Genomic DNA, 19,633 nt, shown 5'->3' on the forward strand with positions numbered 1-19,633 from the left:
TAGCATGTTACTAGCATGATTCTAGTATGAATTAGCATGTTTCTAGCATGATATAGCATGTTACTAGCATGATTCTAGCATGAATTAGCATGTACCTAGCATGATTTTAACATGAATTAGCATGTTACTAGCATGATTTTAGCATGAATTAGCACGATTCTAGCATGAATTTGCAGGTTGTTAGCATGATTCTAGCATGAATTTGCATGTTACTAGCATGATTCTAGCATGAATTATCATGTTGTTAGCATGATTCTAGCATGAATTAGTATGTTACTAGCATGATTCTAGCATGAATTAGCATGTTACTGACATGATTCTAGCATAAATTAGCATGTTGTTAGCACGATTCTAGCATGAATTAGCATTTGACTAGCATGATTCTAGCATGAATTAGCGTGTGACTAGCATGATTCTAGCATGAATTAGCATGTTGTTAGCATGATTCTAGCATGAATTAGCATGTTACTAGCATGATTCTAGCATGAATTAGCATGTTGTTAGCATGATTCTAACATGAACTAGCATGCTACTAGCATGATTCTAACATGAATTAGCATGTTGTTAGCATGATTCTAGCATGAATTAGCATGTGACTAGCATGATTCTAGCATGAATTAGCATGTTGTTAGCATGATTCTAGTATGAATTAGCATGTGACTGGCATGATTCTAGCATGAATTAGCATGTGACTAGCATGATTCTAGCATGAATTAGCATGTGACTAGCATGATTCTAGCATGAATTAGCATGTGACTAGCATGATTCTAGCATGAATTAGCATGTAACTAGCATGATTCTAGCATGAATTAGCATGTAACTAGCATGATGGATAGATAGATAGATAGATAGATAGATAGATAGATAGATAGATAGATAGATAGATAGATAGATAGATAGATAGATAGATAGTTAGAGATAGATAGATAGTTAGAGATAGATAGATAGATAGATAGATAGATAGATAGATAGATAGATAGATAGATAGATAGATAGATAGATAGATAGATAGTTAGAGATAGATAAATAGATAGATAGATAGATAGATAGATAGATAGATAGATAGATAGATAGATAGATAGATAGATAGATAGATAGATAGATAGATAGATAGATAGTTAGAGATAGATAGATAGTTAGATAGATAGATAGATAGATAGATAGATAGATAGATAGATAGATAGATAGATAGATAGATATGATATTAGATAGATATTAGCATGATTCTAGTATGAATTAGCATGTGACTGGCATGATTCTAGCATGAATTAGCATGTGACTAGCATGATTCTAGCATGAATTAGCATGTGACTAGCATGATTCTAGCATGAATTAGCATGTGACTAGCATGATTCTAGCATGAATTAGCATGTAACTAGCATGATTCTAGCATGAATTAGCATGTAACTAGCATGATGGATAGATAGATAGATAGATAGATAGATAGATAGATAGATAGATAGATAGATAGATAGATAGATAGATAGATAGATAGATAGATAGATAGATAGATAGATAGTTAGAGATAGATAGATAGATAGATAGATAGATAGATAGATAGATAGATAGATAGATAGATAGTTAGAGATAGATAGATAGTTAGAGATAGATAGATAGATAGATAGATAGATAGATAGATAGATAGATAGATAGATAGATAGATAGATAGATAGATAGATAGATAGATAGATAGATAGTTAGAGATAGATAAATAGATAGATAGATAGATAGATAGATAGATAGATAGATAGATAGATAGATAGATAGATAGATAGATAGATAGATAGATAGATAGATAGATAGATAGATAGATAGATAGTAGATAGATAGATAGTTAGAGATAGATAGATAGATAGATAGATAGATAGATAGATAGATAGATAGATAGATAGATAGATAGATAGATAGGTAGGTAGAGGTAGATAGATAGATAGATAGATAGATAGATAGATAGATAGATAGATAGATAGATAGATAGTAGATAGATAGATAGATAGATAGATAGATAGATAGATAGATAGATAGATAGATAGATAGATAGATAGATAGATAGTTAGAGATAGATAAATAGATAGATAGATAGATAGATAGATAGATAGATAGATAGATAGATAGATAGATAGATAGATAGATAGATAGATAGATAGGTAGGTAGAGGTAGATAGATAGATAGATAGATAGATAGATAGATAGATAGATAGATAGATAGATAGATAGATAGATAGATAGATAGATAGATAGATAGATAGATGGTGTGCGAGCCTGAGTCAAACAAGCCAACCCCCGCCTCTCTACGATGTTCTGATGCTGAGATATAGCTGCTATTATATCGTTGCTAGGTTAGTCTGTTTTGTTGCTATGGAGTTGATTGACAGCTTAGACTGATGATGTATCAAAGCTTCTTGCCAGTATGAACAGTTAAAAACAACCCCCATGTCTCTATCACACTGCAGCATGACAATATCAGTCTGAACCTCTTTAATGGCAGTCTATGGGACAGTTGCTAGGGTGCAGTATCTGGTTGTTAGGGTGTGGCTAGAAAGTTAAAAGGCCATCAGTGATTGGCTGCTGGCTAGACTGAGTTAAATGAGCTCAATCATTAGTCTGTAGGACAGTCTGACGCAGAGTTATGGGTTCACAAAGTTTGATCCCATGTAAAGTCAATGAGAGTATTTTGCAATGGAAGTCTATGGGACGGTTTCTAGGGTCCAAAAGTGGTTGCTAAGGCGTGGCTAGAAAGTTTAAAGGTGATCAGTCATTGGCAGTTTGATAGTCTGAGTTAAATGAGCCCAGTTAGAAGTCTGTGTGACATTCTGATGCGGAGTTATGAGGTCACAAAGTTTGATCCAATGTTACGTCTATGGGATTTTTCCGACGGTCCCGGGACGTTTTTCGGAAAACCGAAAGTCGGATCAGTCGGAAAGGATATAGCAACTCGAGTCAGAATAGTTCGGAGGTCTGACCCGAGTTTGATGGTCATAGCTTGAAAGGCCTAGGACGAGATAGAGTTTAATTTTTAGTCTCAGAAGAAGAATAATAATAATATTAATAATAATAAGTTTAATAGGATAACAGTAGTCTGGCTTGCTACACAAGCCAGCCTAATAATAATAATAATAATAAGTTTAATAGGATAACAGTAGTCTGGCTTGCTACACAAGCCAGCCTAATAACATCTCACATACAGCAGTTTTTTGACTGTTGTGTAAACTGACACATTCACACAAGCTGACAAATTCATTAAGTACACGAGTACACAAACCTTGTTTTATTGTTCAACTTTACTTTCAATATGTTTTGTATCAAATAAAAGTTTGTAATGTTTCTGTTTGTAGCTGTTTGATTCATTATTATACAAACCTGTGGTGATAGAAGCTATGACTGGCTCACTCTCGAGTTTATCCAGGACTGAGCTCACAGTAATGTCATAAGTGGTGCCAGCAGTGAGCTTAGACAGGAGAACATGGGACAGCTGGGAGTCAACAGACATGGAGCCACTCTCGCCTGCAGGGAAATGATAAGACATTTTAAAATGACATTGTGACATATCTGCATGAGTGTACTCACGTATAATGATTGTATAATACACCCTTTTCAAAGTTTAGAGTTTCTCAGCAGCGTAGGTCAACATAGTTGGGTAGAGTGCAGTGAATGGAAGACTACTACAATTTTTTTGCATTCCAACTTGCTCAAATAACTAAAGAAAAACCACAAGGGTGTCATAATGACTTTCAAAAAAACAAAAATATAAAGAGAAACTAATATTGGCAGCCAGAAGAGAGAACAATGTCAAATTTACTGTCCCATCCATTAGAAACCCCTCACGTAAGCTTTGACTCGCTTTCAAGAATTCACTCAGCTGATAATCAATAAAGTGTATTGGCATGCTGTCCCGGAAGAGAGCCCTGAGCTGGTAATATCCTCAAGCCTGCGGCTCCCTCCAGTTAGAAGCTCAGGTAGGTCTCGAGAACTCCCCTGCTTGTCGCCGTGTGAGAAGTGTAAACTAAGGATGTCTTGGGTGAGAATTTGGTGTAATCGTTTGGCTATAGTGTATGTTTTTGGACGGTGGGAGGAAACCGGGAAACCCGGGGGAAACCCACGTGAACATGGGGAGAACATGGAAACTCTGCAACAGAATCGCCAACCAGCCCGATAGGAGGTTGGACCAGCGGTGTTCTTGCTGTGAGGCAAGAATGCTAGCCATTGGGCCACCGTGTCTCCCAATCAGATAATAGAGTGGGAAGTAGGGGTGTAAGGAGGGAAACTTAAAGACGGAAGATAACTGGACTAAAAAACTCTGGTTATTTATAATGCTTCCATAATTGTAATAGGGCAGATTATGAAGCTAATGAGGTGCCAGCCGTGTTGATCAGAAGCACGTGATCCTCTCAAAATGTTATAAATAAACCACACTTTTTGTAATTTACGCAAATAGGGTATAATACAAACTATAGCTTTAAAAATGTACATATATTTTAAATGCAAATATCAAAACATTTAAAGATTTGAAACTGATGACTGTTAAATGGGCATCAACACCTTATGAAAAGGATTAATTTAAACAGATTTACCGTACCAGTCACAGTGTTGATGTATTTGACTTTAAATTCTGCCACTATGCTTTTAGGTTTTGCCCAGGACAGTGAAAAGGATGTTTCTGTTATGTTGCTGAACACCAGGTCAGTGGGCGGCTCAGGGCCTAAAAAAGAGAGAAATATAGCAATGATAAATTTTAGAGTCCTGAAACACTTATATTCTTATATAAATATGCCGTATTACCCAAGTAATCAATTGGTGCATTCACTCTTAAAATGATTTAATATTAAGCATCACCATTCACCAATTTACAGCACACATCATTAATTTTAGCACTGGAAATTCTAAGACAAGAGTCAAAGAAATTCAAAGACCGTTTTGTACTTGTGCTTAGTATTTATGACTTAAATAGTGTAAGCAAGTCGTGCCAACATCAACATTTATAATATTTAAGGCACCGTAGTCTATGTATTTATAAAAGGTTTGATCATGCTCAAATACTGCCAATGCACCACTAGAAAGTAAATGCTCATATTTATTGGAGTAAATCAAAGCAGGAAGTATGGGAACCTACAGTACCTGTGGATAATGTAATGCGGTGAATCTTGGATCGCATGCCAGGACCAGAGCCAAACAAGGAAATCGCATATTGAGTTTGAGGTTGAAGGCCTTTAAAATGATATGATCGAGTTGTACCAGCTAGAATTTGTGAAAACTTTTTCATAGCGTTTCCTTCAGATTTGCTACTGAGTATTTTAGTCAAGGTTCTGTTTGATCCCAGCCTTTCAGCATCTGTTACATTTTCTATTGCTTCATGAATTTTCTCAGAATCTTCATTTCCTGCTTTGATTTCCCTTCTTGTGACAGTGAAGTTCTTGAACTTGTCTCGATGTGCTTCCCAAGACATAATGAAGCCAGTAGAAGTGATGTTATGAACCTCAACTGACCCAATGACAGATAATCTGCTGCTAGTTTTACTGAAATGCTTCATATGAGCTTTGGATTCAACACTTGCATCAATTTCAGGCTTATCAGACTTCTTCTCAGCTTGAACTGTTGTTACATTGCCATGAAACAACTTCTCGTCTTTTTCAGCAGAGACAGCATTGGTCTTGCTTTCTTCCCCTTGATCTCCTGCAGTTCTTGTAGTAATCTTTGTCTTGGACCGAGTTACATTCATTGACCCTTTAAACAAATTATGCAGAATTTTGGAAGTTCCATTACTCTTCTTTACAGATCTTTGAGTCACATTCTGATAGGCAGGCTCATCCTTAGCATTATGGCTCTTGTCACTTAAATCAGTTTGTGCTTGATTGTCTGAACCCATCTTTATGACTGTTGTTTTACCCTTTGTTTGTTCTTGAAGTTTCATGCTTTCAGATTGTTGCCCAACAATCTTAATGTAGTCTTTCCCTGTGGTATGGGACAGGACTTTATCTGTGGAGGCGGTGGGACTTGGCTTTACTGTTGGCTTGGCTGTAGTGTGTTTCTTTGGGACCTTTGTAACTGTCTCTTTCACTAAAATTGCCTTGTCTGGCCTTGTCTTGACAGTTTTTGTGTCTGGCATGGCACTGGACATCTTCATAGTCACAGTTTCAACAGTTACTGTGATCCTCTCGTCTATAGCTATAGGAAAAATCATTTAAAGTGAGACTTGCAATCTTAAATAAGTAGTTCAACCCATAATTAAAATGTATCATACACTCTTATGATTACAAAATTATGATTTTTTTCCCTCCATGTAACAAATTAAACATTACAGCATCAATGATGTTTATCTTTGTATCTACGTACATCTTTCAATTTCCTTTGGAATTCAAATAGTTTGGAACCATGAACTGTTTAGCTATAAAATTTAAAACACCAACAACAAAACACCATGAAAAAGCTGTTTATCATACAAAATATACAAGATTATGTTGATTCCTCACATTAAAACTGATCACATTGCCTGTACTATAGCAATTTCCTGTGGTTTTGGAGGTAGGTTTGACTGTCTCTGTTAGCCATTTTTTTCATTGTATGGAAAACTGTTGCATTGACATGAACTAAATTTCCCCTTATATTTTCTTTCATGAAAGACACACCATCAACAGTATTTCCAGACACTCAATTGTGAAATGAAACTTGAATTCTAAGATGTGATGGATTCCTATATGTGTATAATGCAGACTCACCTTTACTGCAGCCTATGCCTGTAAAACCAGTCTGGCACACACACTTTCCCTTCACACACTTCCCTTTTTTGTTGCAGTTAGAGGGGCATGCTTTACTACTGCAGTCTGGACCACTGAAGCCCTGGAAACAAACACACTTTCCTTCTTCACACTTGCCCTGGCCACTACAGTTTTTAGGGCACTGCTCTCCTGAGCACGGAACACCTGAAGACAGATAAAGTGTAATAACCAGTTCATTCAGTTCTAATGTATATGCATTGTCATAACACATACTTGATTAATAATATTTTTTAACATTTCCAATAAGGGTGCAGTAAGTAAATTCTCATAATTTTTTCATCTTGACAAACAAACAAACTGTTCATATGTCCAAGCTCTTTGTATGTTTTTTTTATGTGAGCTTGTGGAAAGAATTGTGTTTGAACAGAGTACTGGTTGTCACAACTATCAGACTAAGCACTACAACAGTCTTGTAGCAAATCATCAAATTGGAGTAAGTTGCTATTTACATTAGAGAATTTTTGTTTTAAAGGTGCAGTATGTAAGTTTTTGACTCTTCTAAAGCATAAAAATATCATATGTTTTCCCATATTTAAGAAACTTGCTAAGTGAACATTCATATTCTGCTTTAAAAATGTGCGTTCCATGCTAGAACGTCTGTCTTTGTTTTGGTATCTTTAACCTGCCACTGCTCGTTTAGCCAAGTATATTTCAGCATCCCAGGTTGCCTTGGTGGAAAACAGCAAATTAAATTTATTCAGTCAGAAAGGCTCTCAAAGTGGCAGACTCTGAAATGAGATGCAGATTCAGAGTTCTACATGAGGTGGTTTTAGTTAGCAAATAATATAAATATTGTGAACATAAACATTAGGTGAGCAGGTTACATTGTAACCCTGTGTCCTAAAAACGCGCTACGCAATGAGATTTGTAGTGACAAGCGATTTTGACTGTTTGCACCAGACAAAACATGACAGAAATGTAAATACAGCCATATAGAAGCACAGGATAGTGCACTTACTGCACTCCAACAAAATGGTAAGGTTTTTTATCTAATTAATTCATATTAAACACTGATATGTGTTGGCTAGCACAGTACTAAAGTTTAATTTAAAATTATTTGATTTTATTTTCCAAATCTGAGGTAAACTATGGTGCTGCTTTCAGTAAATGCCATTAAATGTCTAGTAAAATGGCATTCAAAGTCACAATATTAGCATTTATCACTGAATAAAGCACATGAGGTGTACCTGAGGTGATCATTGTCAGCTACAAGTAATAGAAGCCGTTTCTAAAATATTAATTTTAGGCTTAATATGTAAAATTTTCCTCGCATGCAGTTGCTATTTAAAACAAGACTTGGATCAGCCTTAAATCAAGCTTTAGGCTTGATAGTCAGGCACGGTCCTGCTGATGTTGCCAATCTGGCAACCTGTGCTTTTGAACCAGGAGTGAAATACCTAGTTTAACCACTGGGTATCAAACTTACATATTGCACAATTAAAAATGCATTGCTCACTGGCCATTCAAATATGTTGCTGACATCCATTTTGCAGTATACCAGTTTTGTAATGATCATATATATGAGAGGGGCCTGACGAATCAAATTGCACAAAATAATTTGCAAGAGCAGACAGAGAGCGATTGTGGATAGAAGCACCTTAATCTTTAAAGGTTTGAGTCGCTAAACCTTTAAATAATGCACTATTTGATTTAGCAGCCGTTTGTAGTCATGTCTGAGGGCACTCAGTCAATCCCATAATGTGTTGAGAGAGTTTATGTGCCAAATGAATTTTAGAAATCAATTGTTATTTAATTGTTAAATTGACATTTTTTTACATGACTAATAGAGAGCTCGCAAAATATTAAATAACTATCACAGGATCTGACCAAAAGTTGTCTGACCAAAGTCTAATCCACTTGAGGAATTAATTGAGTAGCAAAGCACAAACAAAACGGCATTCCTTCTAGTGCACTCAGCTTGAATTCACTCACTGGTTTTTATTTACACCTCAAAGTGGATCATACACAACACCTTTAAAGGCAGGCTTGGGTTGTCTAAATCCAGAAGTCATGTGAAAATGAATCCCACATTCCTTTGATGTCAAATGAACACGGTTGAGCCCCAAAGGTGCTTGTGTGATACTGGAAACATGTAACCATGACTTGCAAAGCATTTGTTCCCCTTCGGGGGGAACTTCAGCACTATAAGTGGATTTGATTTGTAAAATCCACGCATTGGGAGGATTCGGATCAGAAGCCGCTTGTCTGGAGAGTATTGAACGGGCCAATGAATTAAATTAATTGGCAGCGTAAGCTTGCGCAGGTGTGCGACATCTGCAATTATCTCAGCATATAAGCACACCTGAAGCCAGCAGACGCCATCCTTTTCGCTTCAGATCCTTTCTGAGTGAGTCGATGAGGGTTCCTCTTGCTGATCAGCACTTCAGAGCGAACGAGTGTGTCTCCCGGTCCAGAGTGGGTCTTCGCGGTGGCAGACGGTCGAGCTGGGTTACTCCCTTGCCTGCGGTTCTTTGGGTCCGGTCCTCCAGAGCGGTGCGTATAGTTGCAACTTTCCTAAAAGAGCAACACAGTCGTGCAGCACGTCCTTTTCAGGATGGCGCTCCGACTGTGCGTTTCTGGATGCGGGGGTTTCCTGGCTCCGGATGATGGACACGATCACTGCATTGCATGTTTGGGGGTCCAGCATGTTAATGCGGTGCTCGCGGGCGGTTCATGTCGTCATTGCGATGCCATGACCGTTGCACAGCTAAGATCGCGGCTAACTTTCGCAAGAGAGCGAGCCACCCCAATGCCTCCTGTTCTAAAAAAGCAGCGGGCGCTCGGGCAGATCTGAGGGTTTCAGCGGGAGATAATCCGCCGCCCACGGGCTCGCGGACCTCTCGCTCCTCACGGCACTCCATCCAAGCTTCGGGTGGTGAGAGTGATCCGTCTAACCAGATGGTAGCTCTCACACTCGCTGACACCGGAGATCAGATGTCCTCCGCGGCATCGGAGGGTGGGCTTTCACTGTCCGACGAAGATCCGGACCCACTCGCCCCCTCCGGGCAGGTGAGCGCTGTCAAATCGGATCCTGAAGCGGACATGTTAGCCGTGCTTTCCCGGGCTGCTTCGGCCGTGGGGTTGGAGATGGTTTATCCCCCAGCTCCGCGGCCGGACCGACTAGATGGGTGCTACGTAGAGGACCAGAAGGCGAAGCCTTCGAAGCCTCTCGTCCCCTTCTTCCCGGAAGTGCACAGTAGGCTCACGCAGTCTTGGAGGGCACCTTTCTCTGCCCGTGCTGCGTGTGCCTCCGCCCTCACCGCCCTTGACGGCGGAGCTGCCAGGGGGTATGAGGCGATCCCGTCAGTGGAGCGCGCTATCGCGGTCAATCTTTGTCCGCGCGGCGCCTCTACGTGGCAGGGTTTGCCCCGCCTCCCGTCCAAAGCCTGTAGGTTGTCTGCCTCCCTCGGAGCCAGAGCTTATAAGGCTGCGGGCCAGGCTGCTTCTGCTTTGCACGCGATGGCCACCTACCAGCGCTACCAAGCGCAGGCGCTGGCCGAGCTGCACGAGGGCGGGTCCAACCCAAGCTTATTACATGAGCTGCGCACCGCGACCGACTATGCTCTCTCTGTCTCCGCGGGTCTTCACCAAACTCGCGGAGGGTGCCCTAGCGCCCCTTCGGCTCGCGGGCATTCGCATACTCAATTATCTCGACGACTGGCTGATTTTAGCCCACTCGCGGGAGCAATTGATTATGCACAGGGACAAGGTGCTTCGGCATCTCCGCCTACTGGGGCTTCAGGTCAACCGAGAAAAGAGCAAACTTGCCCCCGTGCAGAGGATTTCTTTTCTCGGGATGGAGCTGGACTCGATCACCATGGTAGCGCACCTCTCCGAGGAACGCGCTCGCCTGTTGCTGAACTGTCTGAGGGAGCTCGACAGCAAACTAGTGGTCCCACTGAAGTTCTTTCAGAGGCTCCTGGGGCATATGGCATCCGCAGCCGCCGTCACGCCGCTCGGGTTGCTCCATATGAGATCACTTCAGCACTGGCTTCACGATCGGGTCCCCAGACGCGCATGGCACGTGGGCACACACCGGGTCTCGGTTACTGCGCTGTGTCGCCGCGCCCTCAGCCCTTGGAACGACCCCTCGTTCCTACAGGCCGGTGTGCCTCTAGGACAGGCGTCCAGCCATGTTGTTGTTTCAACAGACGCTTCCAACACGGGTTGGGGGGCCGTGTGTCGCGGGCATGCGGCTGCGGGCCTCTGGAAGGGTGCCCAGCTGCATTGGCATATCAATCGCCTAGAGCTGTTGGCAGTGTTCCTCGCTCTCCACCGCTTTTTACCGGTGCTGGAGCGGCAACACGTGCTGGTCAGGACGGACAGTATGGCGGCGGCGGCGTATATCAACCGCATGGGGGGTATGCGCTCTCGCCGCATGTCTCAGCTCGCCCGCCGTCTGCTCCTCTGGAGTCACCCGCGGCTGAAATTGCTGCTGCCCGCGCGCCATTCACGTCCCAGGCACGCTCAATCGTGCAGCCGATGCGCTCTCACGACAGCTGTTACGTCCTGGAGAATGGAGACTCCACCCCGAGTCTGTTCAGCTGATATGGGCGCGATTCGGGGAGGCCCAGATCGATCTGTTTGCTTCCCCCGAGAACGCTCACTGCCAGTTGTTTTTTTCCCTGACCGAGGGCTCTCTCGGCACAGATGCACTGGCCCACAGCTGGCCTCGGGGCATGCGCAAGTATGCGTTTCCCCCAGTGAGCCTGCTTGCGCAGTTTCTGTGCAAGGTCAGGGAGGACGAGGAACAGGTTCTGCTAGTTGCGCCCCTTTGGCCCAACCGGACCTGGATATCAGAGCTCTCACTCCTCGCGACGGCCCTCCCCTGGCGGATCCCCTTGAGAGAGGACCTACTCTCTCAGGGACAGGGCACCATCTGGCACCCTCGCCCCGATCTTTGGAACCTCCACGTGTGGTCCCTAGACGCGAGGAAGACTTAGGTAACCTACCGACTGCGGTGGTTAATACCATCACTCAGGCTAGAGCCCCCTCCACGAGGCGCGCCTACGCCCTGAAGTGGAGTCTATTCACTGAATGGTGCGTCTCTCGCAGAGAAGACCCCCGAAATTGCCAGATTAGTGTTGTGCTCTCTTTCCTTCAAGAGAAGTTGGACAGCAGGCTGTCGCCCTCCACTCTCAAGGTTTACGTGGCCGCCATCTCCGCTTATCATAGCGCGGTAGCTGGCGGCACCGTGGGAAAGCATAACCTGGTCATCCAGTTCCTTAGGGGTGCTAGGCGAATTAATCCATCTCGCCCCCCTCTCATGCCCTCTTGGGATCTCGCCCTCGTTCTCACGAGTCTGCGATCCGATCCCTTTGAGCCACTCGAATCAGTATCTCTAAGATTTCTGTCCCTGAAGACAGCTCTGCTGGTTGCGTTGGCCTCCATCAAGAGGGTCGGGGACCTGGAGGCAGTTTCGGTCAGTGACTCATGCCTGGAATTCGGGCCGGATTACTCTCACGTCATCCTGAGACCCCGCCCCGGTTATGTGCCCAAGGTTCCTACCACCCCCTTTAGAGATCAGGTAGTGAACCTGCAAGCGCTGCCCCCGGAGGAGGCAGACCCAGCCCTTTCTTTACTTTGTCCAGTTTGCGCTCTGCGCATTTATGTGGACCGTACTCAGAATTTTAGATCATCTGAGCAGCTCTTTGTCTGTTATGGCGGTCGGCAGCAGGGAAGTGCCGTATCGAAACAAAGATTATCCCACTGGATTGTGGATGCCATTTCACTCGCTTATTCGAGTCGAGGTCAGCCGTGTCCCCCGGGAGTTCGTGCACACTCCACTCGGAGCGTTGCATCCTCTTGGGCGCGTGCACGCGGCGCCTCTCTAACAGACATCTGTAGAGCTGCGGGCTGGGCGACACCCAACACATTTGCAAGGTTTTACAATCTGCGAGTGGAGCCGGTTTCCTCAAGGGTATTAGGTAACCCTTTGGTGATTGAGGAGACAACTCGGTAGGGTGTTGAAACACGCTTGCTGCGCCATTCTCCCTAACACGGAGGTACATGCGCCTTTTTTATCTGTCAGTAAAGTTCCCCATCAGGTGAGCCCTGCAGATTCCTCCGTGGCCCCCAGCACTGACTCAGCGGAGGAGTCACTTGCTGGCCCATTACGTTGTAGGTCTGCCCGCTGGTCAGCCCGCGTTTTGGGTATAGGTGCCTGCTATGCGTGATCCCCACTAGGCGATCCCATATGCTTATTCCGCCACGGTTAAGTCCCCCCCCTGGGCGGACCCGTGTCTTCCCTCTCCGCTAACCACTCTTTTGCTATGCGTACTCCCCCTTTTTAGGGCTAGTCCATATGTAAATTCTGCCATCTATCCCCCCCTTGGGTAACGGATGGCCTCCGCAGCGTCCTCCCTATCGGGATTGCACGCTTCCCAACGTACTGTCGTATTTCCTAGAATTATCTAGATGCTCACGACTTCCCAAAAAATATATCTAAATCCGTAAAACTTCTGTTGAAGTAGGATAAATTAGGGCCAGGGACACGTTGGAGGACCGCGCCCCCCATGATGTGGGTGCGTCACGCTTGCTTGACTATCTCCTCATCAGGGGTGTTGGTAAGGTGCAGTCATTATGGCGCTTTCAATGGGCTCCCAATGCGTGGATTTTACAAATCAAATCCACTTATAGTGCTGAAGTTCCCCCCGAAGGGGAACGTTCGAGGTTACTAAAGTAACCCTTCGTTCCCCGAGGAGGGGAACGGAAGCACTATACTCCGTCGCCATAATGACTGTCCCTTAGCTGTTTGAAAGTCTCTTCAGCTTAAAAGGATGGCGTCTGCTGGCTTCAGGTGTGCTTATATGCTGAGATAATTGCAGATGTCGCACACCTGCGCAAGCTTACGCTGCCAATTAATTTCATTCATTGGCCCGTTCAATACTCTCCAGACAAGCGGCTTCTGATCCGAATCCTCCCAATGCGTGGATTTTACAAATCAAATCCACTTATAGTGCTTCCGTTCCCCTCCTCGGGGAACGAAGGGTTACTTTAGTAACCTCGAACGTTTTTCTTACTATGGAAGTCAATGTTTACAGGTTTTGAGTTTTGTTTAAAATATGTTATTTTGTAGTCATCAGAAAGAAAAAAGAAAAAAAAACTCATAAAGGTTTGGAACCATTTGAGGTTGATTAAACACAGTAAATTTTATATTTTGGGGTGATTATCTCTTTAACTGAAATTTAAAAAAAAAAAAAGATAAAATAATTCATGCTTGTACTTACACATTTGTTTAATAGCTGACATCTCCTTTTCAAGAAGCTCAATTCTTTCCCTCAGTGCAGCCATGTCCGTCTCACAACCTCCATTGCATGTTCCTTGTACCAGGTTGATTCGATGAGTCATAACCAGAGGAGATCCAGGATTCAAACTTAGTTCTGTTTCTCGTATTTTAGTTATGTTACCTACATCTCCCTGAGACTTCCGCTGAACACAACCCTCGGTTATAACTATTTTAATTGGTGAACTCTCTGCAAGTTTGTCTATATCTAGATTTTGTGTGCCATCCATCACAGGGCTTGTGGATGTGACAGCTTGATCATTGTTGTTATTTTTTGATGAACTAGGCTTAGTTTGGTTTTTCGTTTTGGTGTTTGGTGGTGTAGTTATTGGCTTTGATGCATGAACATCAATAGATTGAGAAGCTGACTTGACAGTAACATTTTTTTTCTTGCCAAGGCTGATTTCACCCTCAACAGGCTTAGTGGTAGATGGGGATGTCTGATTGGCTTTGCTTATTTTTAATGATGTTGATTGAGTTTGGTTTTTCGTTTTAGTGTGTAATGATGTAGTTACTGGCTTTGATGCATTGATATTAATTGTTTGTAACCTTGCCTTGACAGTAGAATTTTTCTTCATTCTATGTGTGACTTCATCCACAAATTTTGTGCTGAATGGGACAGTCTGATTGACATGGCTTATCGTTGAAAAAGAAGGATGAGTCTGGTTTTTCAGTTTAACATTTAACAATGTAGTTAGTGTTGGAACATTATTCCTAATAGTTTGAGCTGTTAACTTGGATGTGGAATTTTTCTTTGTACCAGATATGTCTTGTAGAGCAGACCCAGGTGTCTTAACATCTACAGCAGGCTTTGGTGTGGATAAGAGAGTCTGATTAATGTGAGTAGGTTTTGAAGAAACTGACTGAGTTTGAACCTTAGTGTTTTCAGGCTTTGAAGCATTAACATTAATATTGTGGCTCACTAACTTGGTAGTAGTGTTTCTCTTCTCACCAAATGTAGTTGGAGAAGGAGACACAGGTTTTTGCACAACATCTACAGCAGGCTTAGCAGAAAGAGAAGTTTGATCTATAATGCTGTTTTTTGTAGAATTAGAGAGAGCTTGGATTCTCATTTTGTTTTTTAGTAATGTACCTACTGGTTTCTGAACAATAATATGATTGTCTGTTGACTTAGTAGTAGAATTTTTCTTGTCATTGATTGTGGTTTGCACACTTTGGACAGGCTTCTGTATGGAGTCCACATCAGACTTTGTAGAGGTTGGGAGAGTCTGATTTACTTGACTTGTTGTTGAAGAAATAGATTGAGTTCTTTCTTTCTGTTTGTTTTTCAATAATGTAGTTACTGGCTTCTTAACATTAATAATGTTGACTGTTGACTTAGTGGTAGAATTTGTCTGGTCACCAATTGTGTTTTTTGCACTTTGGACAGGTTTCTGTATGGAATCCACCTCAGGCTTTATAGAGGATGTAAGAGTCTGATTTACTTGACTTGTTGAAGGAGTAGATTGGGTTTGTTCTTTGAGTTTTGTCTTCAATAAAGAAGTTACTGGTTTCTGAACGTTAATAGTGTTGACTGTTGATTTAGTAGTAGAATTTTTCTTGCCACTAATTGTGTCTTGTACACTTTGGACAGGATTCTGTATGGATTCCACCTCAGGCTTTGTGGAAGTCGTATGGGTCTGATTTACTTGACTTGTTGAGGGAGTAGATTGAGTTTTTTCTTTAAGTTTTGTCTTCAGTAAAGAAGTTACTGGTTTCTGAACTTTAATAGTGTTGACAGTTGACTTAGTTGTGGAATTATTCTTGTCACTAACTGTGTTTTGTACACTTTGAACAGGATTCTGTATGGAGTTTACCTCAGGCTTTGTAGAGGTTGTAAGTGTCTGATTTACTTGACTTGTTGAAGGAGTAGATTGAGTTTGTTCTTTGAGTTTGGTCTTCAATAAAGAAGTTACTGGTTTCTGAATGTTAATAGTGTTGACTGTTGACTTAGTAGTAGAATTTTTCTTGTCACCAATTTTGTTTTGTAGACTTTGGATAGGTTTCTTGACAGTGTCCACATCAGGCATTGTAGATGAGGGAAGAGTGTGATTTACTTTGCTAGTTGTTGAAGAAGTAGATTGAGTTTGGTCTTTAAGTTTGGTGTTTAATCTAGTAGCTGGATTTTGAACATTAATAGTGTTGACTATAGACTCAGTGGTAGAATTTTTCTTGTCACCAATTGTGTTTTGTACACTTTGGACAGGTTTCTGTGTGGTGTCCACCTCAGGCTTTGAAGAGGTTGTGAGAGTCTGTTTTACTTGACTTGTTGAAGGAGTAGATTGAGTTTGTTCTTTCAGTTTTGTCTTCAATAAAGAAGTTACTGGTTTCTGAACATTAATAGTGTTAACTGTTGACTTAGTAGTAGAATTTTTCTTGCCACTAATTGTGTTTTGTACACTTTGGACAGGTTTTTGTACGAAGTCCACCTCAGGCATTGTAGATGATGGGAGAGTCAGATTTACCTGTGTTGTTGTTAAAGACGTAGATTGAGTTTGTACTTTCATTTTGGTGTTTAATTTAGTAGCTGGTTTCTGAACATCAACAATGTTGACTATTGACTTAGTGGTAGAATTTGTCTTGCCACCAAATGTGATTTGTAGACTTTGGACAGGTTTGTGTATGGAGTCCACCCCAGGCTTTTGAGAGGTTGTGAGAGTCTGATTTAATTGACTTGTTGAAGAAGAGGATTGAGTTTGTTCTTTTAGTTTGGTCTTCAACAAAGAAGTTACTGGTTTCTGAACATTAATAGTGTTGACAGTTGACTTAGTAGTGGAATTTTTCTTTCCACTAATTGTGTTTTGTACACTTTGGACAGGATTCTGTATGGAGTCCACCTCAGGTCTTTTAGAGGTTGTGAGAATCTGATTTACCTGTGTTTTTGTTGAAGAAGTATATTGAGTTTGTACTTTCAGTTTGGTGTTTAATTTAGTAGCTGGTTTCTGAACATTAACATTACTGACTGTTGACTTATTAGTAGAATTTGTCTTCTCACTAATTTTGTTTTGAACACCTTGCATTGGCTTTTGGCTAGTATGAATATTAGGCTTTGTAGAGGACGAGAGAGATTGGTTCACTTTGCTATATGTCAAGGAAGTAGATTGAGTTTGGTCCTTTTTTTTGCTATTTAATGAAGTAGTCACAACTTTAATAGTTTGGGTTGGAGACTTCATCGTAGAGTTTTTCTTTTGACTATGTGGGTCCTGCAAAGAAGGTGGATGCTTCTCAACAATGTCTTGATGTTGATTGATGTTGCTAGTTATTGAGAAAGTGGACTGAGTATGGTTTTTGGTTTTCTTGTCAGTCTTTGGCACAGAAATAATTTGGGTAGGTAAATTTGCAGTGGAATTTTTTTTCTCAGTAATTGTACTTTGATCTGCAACAATCTTTTTAACTGATGGAAGAGTCTGGTTAACACTGCTCGGTTTTGCCAAAGTAGGACGAGTCTGGTTTTTCATTTTGTTAATTAGCTTTGTTGTCACCAGCTTTGGAATGTCAAGACTACCTAGGTGTGCTGTTGACTGCACAGTAGAATGTTTTTTCTCATTAAGTTTGCCTCTTAAAGCAAGCACAGGTTTCTGAACACCATCTACAGCAGGCTCTGTAGAGGATGGGAGAGTCTGACTGATGCTGCTACTTATTGATGAAGTAGATTGAGTTTGGTTTCTGATTTTGGTGTTTGATAATCTGGTTAAGGGTTTATGCACATTATGTGCATTCAATCTTGATTCCGAAGTAGAATTGTCCTTGGCACTAAGTGTGTCTTGAAAAAGAGGGACAGATTTCTGGATATCATCTACAACAGGCTTCGGAGTGAATGGAAGAGTCTGATTGCTGTTGCTCATTTTTGAAGAAGCAGCATGAGTTTGTTTTTTTACTTTTGTGCTTAATGGTGTAGTTACTTGTACGGGAATATGATAACTAAAGGTATGGTCTATGGTTTTGATAGTGTCATTTTTATTCTCGCTAAGTGTGCCTTGAAGAAAAGACACATTTAGAATGAGAAAAACTAATGAGATTAACATTTTATACTGGGTTGATGTGCCCAGTTTATTCATACAAATTAATGATCTATACTAATAATATAAAGCCTAAATTAAGTTATTTTCCCCAGCTATTCGACTTGTCTTTGGGATATAATGGATTTGTTCCCTAAAAACAAACAAAAAAACAGAGTTAAATTCCCATTAGTTTATCCTTGCAATGCACTTCTTTCTTATTCACCCATTGATTTACTCCATTAATTTACACACTTTTGAAATGTATATCAGGCTGAGATGAGCTGGGATGGGCTCAAGACTGCATCTTTAAAAAAAAATCTCCTCAAAACCCCTATCAGCAGTGGGACTGTACCGCAGCAACAGAGCAGCACTGTCCACCTCTCACAGAATGTCTTTCACTCAACCCTTACATAATCTTTGCTTAGGCCGATAAATACATACAGGACCAGTTTCTAGTTGGGAAAAAAAAAAAAAACACTTGCTCACCACAGAAGCATCTAAAAAATGTAATAACCGGAGGTTACATCTATCTATCTATCTATCTATCTATCTATCTATCTATCTATCTATCTATCTATCTATCTATCTATCTATCTATCTATCTATCTATCTATCTATCTATCTATCTATCTATCTATCTATCTATCTATCTATCTATCTATCTATCTATCTATCTATCTATCTATCTATCTATCTATCTATCTATCTATCTATCTATCTATCTATCTATCTATCTATCTATCTATCATCTATTTTTATTTAGCTACTAATTTATTCATCTACATGTATACTATACATTTTACATTGATATTTTAATAATGTATAAATTGATGTAATCTTACATTGAGTTTTTTTTTTTAAAGCAAAATGTTCAGCCAGCTTAAAATAAATGCAATGCTTGCTGACAACAACTCTGAAAATCAATAAATTGTAGTAGAATTTGTCTGACCTGTGTTTGGAGCTGCTATCCTGTTCTGTGTTGAAAAAAAGTTCCTTCCATCAGCATTGAGAACCTCCTGTAACTGACTGAGATTAATGGAGAAGGAGCGATGGTGAACATGAGCTCCAGTAGCCAAGAGGACTCGGGACAATCAAATGCCCTCACACTTAAAGTTTTTCCACACTCCGCCTCCTTGCCAGTTTAAATTGAACATATTCCCTGAATGCTTCTGAAAGTTTTATTGGTGCTTTCCAAAATTGGTCTCTGCCGATGTTAAACTCTCATCTTTCATCTTTCACACTCTAACAAAAAGAAAGACATCTTTAACACTTCAACTGTCTTAGAGAGACAGTTCACCCAAATATTATGGTATTATTGGCATACTTTTTGTAAAAATGAGAAGAATTAAATTTGGATTTAAAAAACATGAACTTTTTCTCTTTGATGTTTTTCAAATAAATGTACTTTTCAAGCAAAACAGAGAAATAAATATTTAACATAATGTTATTTATGCTAAAGAGAAGTCACCAATACTTTAAAGGACAATATTTTAATTTAAACAACAAACTTTTCTATATCATTTGTAAAAAAAAAAAAAAAAAAAAAAAAAAAAAAAAATATATATATATATATA

At 40.9% G+C, this 19,633-nt stretch overlaps 1 protein-coding gene across 1 annotated transcript in view; it reads right to left on the minus strand.

The window, feature by feature from the left end:
* The window catches only part of tnxba (tenascin XBa), a 50,189-nt gene extending 30,831 nt beyond the window's left edge, over positions 1 to 19,358 (minus strand). The window contains exons 1-6 of the mRNA XM_087286755.1: positions 19,009 to 19,358; positions 14,003 to 18,210; positions 6,714 to 6,917; positions 5,116 to 6,162; positions 4,577 to 4,699; positions 3,361 to 3,504 (exon numbers count right to left, since the gene is read on the minus strand). Coding sequence (XP_087142881.1) covers positions 3,361 to 3,504; positions 4,577 to 4,699; positions 5,116 to 6,162; positions 6,714 to 6,917; positions 14,003 to 18,116 — 5,632 coding nt within the window. The 5' untranslated portion in view covers positions 18,117 to 18,210; positions 19,009 to 19,358. The remainder of the gene's footprint in view (positions 1 to 3,360; positions 3,505 to 4,576; positions 4,700 to 5,115; positions 6,163 to 6,713; positions 6,918 to 14,002; positions 18,211 to 19,008) is intronic.
* Positions 19,359 to 19,633: the final 275 nt, after the last annotated feature.

Source organism: Danio rerio, chromosome 16, assembly GCF_052040795.2.
Source record: "Danio rerio strain M-AB ecotype USA chromosome 16, GRCz13ab, whole genome shotgun sequence".
In the NCBI taxonomy this organism is placed as follows: Eukaryota; Metazoa; Chordata; class Actinopteri; order Cypriniformes; family Danionidae; genus Danio; species Danio rerio.